General features: G+C 39.0%; 1 protein-coding gene across 1 annotated transcript; it reads right to left on the bottom strand.

Moving 5' to 3' along the window:
• Positions 1–106: 106 nt before the first annotated feature.
• On the bottom strand, positions 107–5,008 carry LOC112599977. The gene has a single exon (XM_025347111.1). It carries the CDS (start codon positions 5,006–5,008, stop codon positions 107–109), a length of 4,902 nt encoding a protein of 1,633 aa, XP_025202896.1.
• Positions 5,009–10,630: the final 5,622 nt, after the last annotated feature.

The following is a 10,630-nucleotide window of genomic DNA, read 5'->3' as shown; positions in this document are numbered from 1 at the left end:
TAACGATACCGTCTTGTCTGGATGTACCCGTGATCCGACCAAGTTTCAGCACAACGGAGGAGTGGGACTACGAATAAGGACCAACGTATCTACCATTAGGTTTGTTTTACCGGCTGACCATTTCACCGAAGTTGAGTGTCTGTAGATATTCGTTTTTCCAACGTTTCCAAAAGTGTGTGTGGATTTCCGAAATTAGTCTCCAGCGCTTATAATGAGACGTTGGGACGTTGTCTAAGTTTGGTTCAACATTGGCAGTGCTGGGCATCAGTGTAAGGAAATGACTGGGCGTTAGTGCGTCGAAGTCTAATGGATCAGGACTGAGTGCACTTAATGGTCGTGAGTTTAGTGTGGCTTCGATCCTAGTTAAAAGAGTACTGAGTTCTTCGTACTTGAGTCGATGAAGACCGATACTTCTATGAATTAGTGTTTTTGTTGACTTCACTCCAGCCTCCCAAAGACCTCCGAAGTGAGGTGCTGATGGCGGGTTGAAGTGCCAGGTGATGTTGCGCGTTGTGAGGAAATCCCTACACTTTTTTTGGTGTTCGGCGGATTGAGTGAATTTGTTCACTGTTTCGAACAACTTGGATGCACCTACAAAGTTGGTGCCACAATCACTATGCATCTGTTGTATTGGGCCTCGGCGTGAAATAAATCGACTGAAGGCCATCAGAAATGTCTCAGTAGACAAGTCGGAGGCAAGTTCAAGATGTAGCGCCTTTGTTGCCATGCAGACGAAAAGACATATGTATGCGTGGCATGAGTCTGTGCGGCGTGTTGGTGACGATTTTAACACAATTGGACCAGCGTAGTCGACTCCGACTGCGGTGAACGGCTTCACTTGCTGTAAACGGAATTTGGGCAAATTTCCCATTACGGGCTGAACTCCTCGTGGACGAATTCGGTAACAGGCAATACAGTGACGGAGACGGGATTTTATAACTTGGCGACTGGCTATAATCCAATATTGTTGCTGAATGATGCATTGTAGCGTTTTAGCTCCCGGGTGCTTGTGTTGATGGTGGACGTTGTCAATGAGCAAATCGGTAAGTCGGTGCGTCTTCGGTAAGAGAATCGGGTGCTTTTGCTCGTACGGAAGATCTGCGTAAGTCAGACGACCTCCAACCCGAATGGTTCCGTGGTTATCAATAAATGGATTCAAGCCACGTAGCTTGCTAGTGCCTTGATGAGTAGGATCACGGAGCTGCATGAATTCATCAGCGAACGTTTGTTTTTGCACAGCGAGTATAATGACCTCCAGCGCGTTGTTTAGTTCAGTGGTTGATGGCTCGATTATGGTTGGTTTGATGTTCGCAAAAACTCGTTTACAATATGAGATGATACGAATGATTTTTTGTAAAGACGAATGTCGAAGAAAGAGGCTGTCGAAGAAGGTCGTTGTCGGGGTTATAACGAGGACTGTGGTGCGTGCTTCTAAATCTGTGACAGTCGAAGCAGACGATGATGGCCACGTACTTTGATGTTGTGCCAAGAACGCGGGTCCATTCCACCACATTGGATGTTTTAGGAGTTCCGTAGGGTAGAGTCCACGAGACGCGCAATCCACTGGATTTTCACTGGTTGGAACATATCGCCAAAGTGATGGTGGCGTGAGGCTTTGGATTTGGCTGGTTCTGTTTGCAATGAACGTCGCCCATCGATGTGGAGATGATTGAATCCAGGCCAAAGTGGTCGTCGAATCAGTCCAAGCGTGCATGGCGTCAATAGATAGTAGTTTTTTTAAAAGTTCGTACACATAATTCAATAGTTGAGCTGCCAATACTGCACCACACAGTTCTAACCGTGGAATAGTTACTCGTTTTAAAGGTGACACCTTGGATTTTGCAGTGATGAGATTGCACGTAACTTGGTTATCAGTTTCACAACGTAGGTACACTGCGGCTGCATATCCCTTTTCGGAACTGTCTGAGAAGACGTGGAATTCGTATTGAGTTACTCCTTCAGTGGTAATTCGTCGAGGAATCTTCAGATGTTGTATGCATTGAATTTCGCTTTGATACCTCTGCCACATTGTGCGCACCTGTTCGGGAACAGGATCATCCCATCCGACTCCTGATGTCCATAGTAACTGCATCATGTGCTTTGCCAAGAAGGTGACAGGTGAAAGAAAACCGAGCGGGTCAAAAATGCGTGCTAGATCTGACAGGATCGAGCGTTTAGTTGTACTTGCCTGTGGACACTGAAAGGTGTAAGAGAAATGATCTTGTTTCGGATTCCATTGCATCCCGAGGATTTTTAGCCCAGCCTCCAGTTCATCATTGAATAGTACATCAGTTGACATGGAACGTTCATTTTCCGACACAGCCTGAAGAATCACGGGAGAGTTGCTAGCCCATTTCCGAAGTTGAAATTGACCTTGGTTGCATAGAGCGATTAATTGTGATTGTAGCACTAGAGCTGCGTCCGGGGTATCAGCACCTGTGAGTATGTCATCTACAAACGTATCTTGCATGAGGATCTGAGCTGCTAAAGGGAATTTTGTCTCTTCGATTTTCGCTAGGTGTTGTAAGGTTCGCAATGCCTGATGAGGAGCCGAAGATGTATCATACGTGACTGTACAGAGACGGTATGTTGTAATTGGTTCATCAGATTCAAATCGCCAAAGAATCCGTAAATAATCACGATCTTCAGCACGAATTTCAATTTGTCTGTACATTTGCTTTATGTCAGCTGTGAACAGAACTTTGTGGACTCGGGCACGGATCAAAATTCGTGGCAAGTCCTGTTGAAGCTTGCGACCAGTGTATAAGTTTACATTGAGTGATTGTCCCGCAGTAGTCACAGCAGATGCATCAAAGACGACTCGGAGTTTCGTTGTTTTACTCTCAGGACGCATGATGCAGTGGTGGGGGATGTAGTAGCAATATGGAGTTACTCTTTGATTCATCGGGACCAATTCCATATGTTGGCTTGCAAGATAATCTCTCATAAACTCCTTGTATTGTTTAGAAAGGTCTTCATTTTGTGATAATCGGTGTTCCAGAGACCGAAATCGTGTTTGAGCCATGCTATAAGAATCACCGAGGATTGGATGAGGGTGTTTCAATGGTAACGCGATGCTAAAACGACCCGACGCCAACCGCTTCACCGAGGACGTGAATATTCTTTCAGCGTGCACTTCGTCAGGGCTCAAATGATGTATATGAGGTGGCTCTTCCATCTCCCAGAATTTTGACAAAGATTGTTCAAGTGTCGTTTCAGTGGTGACTAACATTGACGTGACTGTTTTGGGTGGCGTTGCTGCCGTTGGTCCCATCAACACCCATCCAAATACAGTGCCAAATGCCGTTGGGTGATGCTGATGACCAGAAATGCGGGCACCGGTGAAGATACTTGGTGCAACGTCTGCACCGAGCAAGATATCAACGTGCCCTGGAGTGTGGAAAGTTGGATCTGCCAACTCTAGTTGATTTATGTGAGGCCACGATACTGCATGAAGAGGTTCTTGAGGTGTAACATCTGTGATCTTCGACACAATAAGAACATCGAGAGAAATCGATGGTTCAGATTGGTTTACTGGTGATATTGTGATTGTAGTCATTCCGGACACCACGTTAACCCGGCTGCCTGAGAACACGCTGATTTTTGTGGTGCAACGTCGGCGGGTCACAAAGAGGCGATCGGCACACTGCTTTGTGATGAAACTAACCTGAGATCCAGTATCTAATAGTGCTCGCAGAGTATGGTTTTGGTTAGCGCTTGATGGGACACTGACGAGTAATGTTGAAAGTAAGATCGACTGAGATCTTTGAGTCGCAGTGAACATCGTAGTCGCGTTTGGAATAATATCACCCATGGTTGTATTGTCTGGGAAATGCAGAAGCGTATGATGCTGTTTCTTACATGTCATGCATGTATGCTTTGATGGACATGCCGCTAACGTATGCCCAGATCCCAAACAATTGATGCACAACTGAAGCTTCTTAGCCGTTTGGAATCGTTCACTTGGACTTTGGCTATCGAAGATTGCACATTTTCGCACTGAATGGGCTTGCTTACATAGAAGGCAGCTAGTGGTTAAGCTCGACGTAGCTTTGGCGGTTGTCACAAGAACTTTGGATGTTGCTGTTGGACGAGAACCTTTTGACGGTGGAGGTTTAGATTTTATTCGTACTGAGTCAGCAACACCTGAATTGACTGGAGAGTAGTGTCCCGATCGCGCTTCGGCTGCCCGCACATGACTACGTAGAAAATCAACAAATTCAGTCAACTGCGGTTGGTGCCTGTCTCCAAGGATCAACTCCCAACGAGCCCGAAGTTCATAGTCAAGATGTTGCTCAAATATATGAACTAAAATTGGACTCCACTGACGAGTCGTGAGGTTTAAGTTGTCTAATGCTGCGGTGTTTTTCAGGATTGAATTGATCTGTGATTGAATTGAAAACGCATCGGTTGACGAAACTGTGTGTGGGGCGAGTAGAGCTTGAATGTGGATTCTTGCCAAGTCCCTCTTGTTCCCGTATCGAGCTCGCAATATTTCCCACGCACTGTGGTAGTTTGCGGACGTTAACGGAAGATGGGCTATGACTGTCTTCGCATCACCTTGAAGAGACGTTTTCAGAAACTCAAATCGTTCTACGTCTGGAAGATCTGGGGCATGTGACATAATGGAATTGAACAGGTCATCGAAACCTTGCCACTCCGTTATGATGCCAGAAAAGATCGGAAACGTTCGTTTTGGCAGTTGGTAGTGAGATACGTTTGGTGCTCCATTATTGATGGTTTTGTTTAAGCTTGTTGACAAAGATTGATCCAGAACAGGTGATAGAGAGATTTTTTGTACGTCTGCAAAGGCAGCAAGTTCGTAATACAGATTATCGAATTTGGCAGCGAGTGTGCGGCTATCGGCTGTATCTTTGACGTCAGTTGGGGCAGTACCATGGCTGACCGCGTTTTCCATGTACTGGATATCCTCTTCAACCTTTCGACGGATATCGTTGAGTTCTCGAAGCATCTGCTCGATTTTGGCCCGTTTTCCGGTATTTTTCATGTCAGCCTTAAAATCACCAGCCGCCGAAATGAACGAGGTGATTCGGTCGGTGTTTCGGATGACACGGGCCTTTGCTTCAACGTATCCAGCGGAGGCGGAAGCGTCATGATGATTTGAGTAGTATTTTTTTTTTTTTTTTTTTTTTTTTTTTAACTTCAGTAGTTGAAACGATACCAGCTGTCAAGAATCACTGGTATGGATGTTGATGGACAATATGAGACAGGGTCACGTGGTTTGTCTTGTGAACATCCGGCTCGAAGGACCAAAAAATGTTTGATTTAAGAAAAGGTTAAGGTGTCGCAATGACAAAGCATAACAGTTTAAGTTTTTCCGGTTTAGTTGTCGTAATGACAATATTTTAATAAAATGTCGCAATAACGAAACACAATAGAAAACATGTAACTTACAATTATTAGTTGATTGTACAGATTAAAATAAACAAGAAACGCATAAAAGAATACCGCACTGTCCGAGCTTAAATGCAATGATGATCGCACTGACGGGAAACGACGGAGGAATCAAGTTGGACTGTTTAACAGTCGAGACAATGCCTGAATAGCTCTGACTATTGTCCCATTGACTGTGGGCGGCCGATCCAATGCCGGAATACTTCCAACTATTGAACCACTGGACGCGCACCACAACAGTCCAACAAGATCCGTCAGGGAAGTCCTTACCAACAATTGCGTAAGTCTGCCTGGTAGGTCTTAATACAATGCTGGTAAGGAATGTCTGTCGCTGGTCGTGCGGCCTTTTTATATTTGGTTATCGGCGATTGCAACCCCAGTCCGGTCCTGCCAAGTGTTCAGACAAAGACACGAAACCGTGAAATTGCAATTGCCGATAAACGGAGTTAGAATAATACAGATACATAGATACATGATACTGATAGTGATAACGAGATAAATATGGACTTGATTTCGTCAAACACGTTGATACACAGGATGAAAAGAATGTGCACTTAGATGTAAACAAAATGCAGCCTGATAGGTTGTCTCCAAAATCAAGTACCATTTCAAGCGGACTAAAAATATTTGAACCTATCGTATAAGTGGTGGCTACCTGATAGTGATACCGGAACAATGCGTTGTAAACATTTTGTTATGCGATCTTATGAACTCTACCCTGAGAGATTCTGACTCTTCCTTTGTCGTGTTTGACTTGTGATTTCACGGTTGAAATTGGTGTCTGATTGTTTTTAAATTTGAATTCGTTTGTTGAAATTATTACCAAAGTTTGCAGTAATACTATTTCGTAAAACTTTTTATAGTATTTATATTATCAAATTTACTTACAAAATTGTACACCCATCATATAAAATGACTATTTGCAGTCATCAAATTTGCAACAATAAAATGTCACAAACAAAACATAGCTACTTCAGATTTCAAAAGCGACCAATTGAGGAGTTATTGAATTTGTTTTATACTCATGGTATATGCATTATAATTTAATGTATTAATTTAATTTTAGGTGTAAACAATGATGGAAATTGTCACACTGTAAATTTGTTAAAAAGATCCTGCTATTTGCTACAAAATTACAGAGTGTGTGGTGTCTATTTTGAAGACAATATGTTTTAAATCCAAGTAGCAGGAACCGTCTTACAATGAATGCCGCCAGCCAACAATATTTAGTGGTAAGATTTTGTTTACTAAAATTAATATTTTTATTACCCGTGAAAATTATTCTAATTTGCTTTGCTTTTGCTTTTGCTTTTCTGTAAGCTACACGGCTGAGTATTTACAGATAGTTCAGCTACCAAAATTTACCAACAAAGTGATTGATGAAATTATTATACATTTTTCTTCTTGTAAAGTTAGCTAGTTAGATTTTTAGTTTAGTTTAACTTCGCAATAATTGTAAATTATTTAATTTAATTTACTAAATAAAATGTATTTTGGCTGTCAATGTTATGATTTTCACCGCATCTACCAATGCCTATGCAAATTTCAATTTGAACTACTCTTTAATATATTAAAACAAAAATATAATTTATAGCTAGCTATTGTATGAGAGAGAAAAGAAAAGGTCTGATAGAAGAAAAGGAAAGAAATTGAGAAGAAAGGGAAATGTAAGAATTCGAAACCGTGGCTGTAATGGTTTACATGTTCCAGTCCATCATATTCATTATCTTACAGTGATAATGTCCGGATAATGTATATACAAATGCCGTGATGTGTTCAGTTGCTCTTCCGTTTAGTAAGCTGCAAGTATCTACTAGTGATTCATCCTGCCAAACTCCACTTTCTATCTAACTAACAAAACTCAAGAAAATTGAAATTGGCAAACGAATCTTCAGTCCAAAACAAAGAAATTAAAGAATGAAAAACAAATTAATGCCATAACTCAACAATTAGTACAAGTAAATACTAAGTTGAACAAATGTTATCGCCATGTAAGAAGTTTTACCTTGTCGTTTTTAATTATTAATACGCGCTGCTAATCGTAGATACAAAGCAGTTGGGTATAGGATAGTAATGAATTTAAACAACAGTTCTTACTATTTATTTTTGGGACCAAGGTGTATAAGTTTTTGCAATCAATCTTGCCTGTTTAATCCATAAAGTCACTAATACGTGTACAAAATTATGAATATAACCATGTCATTATGATTTATTATTTAATTTTTACAATTAAAATACAACATTTTTACCTGAATCATTAGAATCGTGTGTTAGTTGATGAAATGTCCATAAAGTAATTTATTTTATAACAGGCGGTGATGAATATTAGATTTAATGAAACAAACAATCGTAAATGTATGATCCACGCTAAATTTGTACTTTGTATTAATGATTCAAGGCGTAATTTTAATTACTGAAGAACCAATTAGACTTATTTCGTTGTTTCTGAAATAGTTGTATTAGGTTTTGATTTTAGACTATAATTTAACCAGTATTTAAACTGAAATATTAAACTTATGTTAAAGCGTATTTGATTAGTGATATGGTTCCAATTTCTATAGTCTATCAAGACTTCTAATCTCTGTTTATTTCATTTGTGAGTCACTAAAAGTTATTAATACTGATCGAAAATTGATGCTTTGTAATACAAACCGAATTAACCAAGATAGGTTGGAAAATTTATGTTGGCAATTGCACTCAACATAATGGAAGCACATATTAACTAACTCCCATAATATCTTGCTAATATTTAAACAAATTTTGTCTTAAATTATTTTATACTATTCAGAGAATAAAATTGTATAGTAGACTTACTGAATTTACTGTAATAAAGACTGATATTTTAATGATCGAAACCATAAAATATCTAAGATAAAAATCCATTTAAATTTAAAAATACACTTACAATAGATACCCAGATTATAGAAATTTATCTATGCATTAGTAAAATGCTTATACATGTTTGTGGGTTTAATGAAAATGTAAAAACATATTGTGAAGTTTGTATTCATTAGCAAAATCACAAAACAAATTGATGAGTTTTCTTACTTGTTATTTAAAGATGAAAATTCAGAAATGTCAGGTATGGAAATTTAATGATGCGCAACATGACTTTCTGACAATTATATAGATGAGTTAGAAAACATTTTTATAAATAGGTTTCCACTAAATAGTATTGAATGAAATAGTGAATAGTTAGCTACAGATCAATGTTGTATTTCGACATCCGTAGTCCACTGTTTAATAGAATATTTAATTAATCTATTTTATAAGGTTTAGATTCATGCTGCTAATTAAATTTTAAATAAAATTTAATTTCAGAAACAAAAATAGAAGTTATGTATTTTAAATCATTTATAGATTAATTATAGATAACTGGCGTTTTAAATTTATAATATGTGTTAATTTAATTGTTTATATTAAAAATTGTTAGTTTTAGTTTACCATATATTATAACATTATTTAATTGTCATTATATTGTTGGTATCATGATATCAATTAAATTATTTGTGCAAAATATTTTACTGTTTCTCGTAATTACAGCATCAGTTCGAATAACTTGTGTTGTAAAGTTCACGGTTTAATTCAAATTTCAAAAATGGTGCGGTGTATATACAATTAATTCATAAGCGTTAGTTGTCACACTGATTTGGGAGCCTCAATCAAAGTATTCCATTCTTTTTACATTGCAACATACGAAGTGCACAATCTGTTTTCATATAATCTGTGGTTTCTCCAACAGCCGTCGTTATCGGTTCGGTTATTGCTCATTTGCTCATTACTCATTATTATTGTTTTTATATACTGTTTATTCCGCTTTTCGCCCGCTTTTCGCCCGGTTTTCCGGCCCTTCGAGACCTCTTTCCGTCGCGGTCTCGACGCTATATTCCGGAGCGGGTCTTTTCGTCCCGTCCGTGCGTCTCCGAATTCCGTTCGCGGCCGTCGTCGTCGCCGTCGAGTCCGGAAAACGCGTTCTCCTGTCGGTCGTCATATCGTCACTACTGTTTTTTTTTTTTACGATACGATAAATCGTTTATCTGTATCGAATACGCGTCGTTTTGTTTTCGGTGTCTCCACCCTCGGACGCCTCCGCGAACTCATCAGTACTGTCTCGACAGCGTACTAAATACAATTATGTGTATAAAAAGAAACGCGCGTCAGGTTTAACAGATTCTCATGTGTATTACAAAAACAGATCACGAGAGTCTTGCTCTCGAGTCGTTTTAATACTTTTAATCGCATACGTTTGGGGCGATATCGTGATATGTGTTTGTTATAACAAACTTGGTACGTCAATAAGACGTATACGATTAAATAATGTAGTTGAATATGTCGGAAACACTATAAACGACAATAAATATGCGATTTACGGTTTCGTGACACGCGAATCGTAAAAATTGTATCGGTTAAACGACGTATAATGTAGTATTCGTCGCATCTCTAAAACTGTTTAAGTACTCGGAACTATTTGATATAGTAACGGTTGTGTTCCACGAGAATCTTATAAAATTTTAAGATTTCGTTATTTTAAAATGTTAAGAACTAATGTACTAGCTATTTGAAACAAATAATCTCATATTGGTTATTATGGAAACGTGCAGATTGACATTGAATTATAATTTTAATACATTTTTATGATCGAAACTAATAAAAATCTCTAAGAATTTTAATTTATTTTACATTTTTTTACATTAAACCAATAATGAATAATAATAATAATAGTAATCAATTTGAAAAGCTTTTGCTGGAGGCGTGGGAACGGTGCACAGACGATGAAATTTTACGAGAATCGGCAACTTATAAATGTGCAAGACAGATGTTGGCAAAATTAACGTGTTCTAGTCGAAGAAGCAATTACGAACTATGTCAGTTGAAGTCGTTGATTAGTGCACTAAGAACCGGTGAAAAAATCTGTTGTCCCAAAGAGAAATCCGTTGGTAAAGAAACATGTCGTGAGAAAGAGCGTTTGAAAGATGAAAATTTGTGTTGCGCAGGACGGCAGGTATACAAATCTTGCCTGCAAGATGAGCATCCAAATGAAGACGAACTGTGTGGGAAGTTCTTTTCCAAAGAAACAAAAAAACCGGAACAGATTACCTATCCGCAGTTGCCTGTTCCAGACACTGCGGCCGATTGCATACTTAAGTCAGCACTAGTCACTATAGAAGATAACGTCGGTATGCAACAGTTCTTTCGGGATGTGGCCGTCTATACT

Source organism: Melanaphis sacchari, unplaced genomic scaffold (assembly GCF_002803265.2).
Source record: "Melanaphis sacchari strain LSU unplaced genomic scaffold, SCAv2.0 Contig580_pilon_pilon, whole genome shotgun sequence".
In the NCBI taxonomy this organism is placed as follows: Eukaryota; Metazoa; Arthropoda; class Insecta; order Hemiptera; family Aphididae; genus Melanaphis; species Melanaphis sacchari.
This window is presented reverse-complemented; position numbering and strand designations above follow the sequence as displayed.

What these genes read in the sequence shown, in the direction of transcription:
- LOC112599977 (XM_025347111.1), bottom strand. Translation starts at nt 5,008, where the DNA reads ATGAAAAATACCGGAAAACGGGCCAAAATCGAGCAGATGCTTCGAGAA.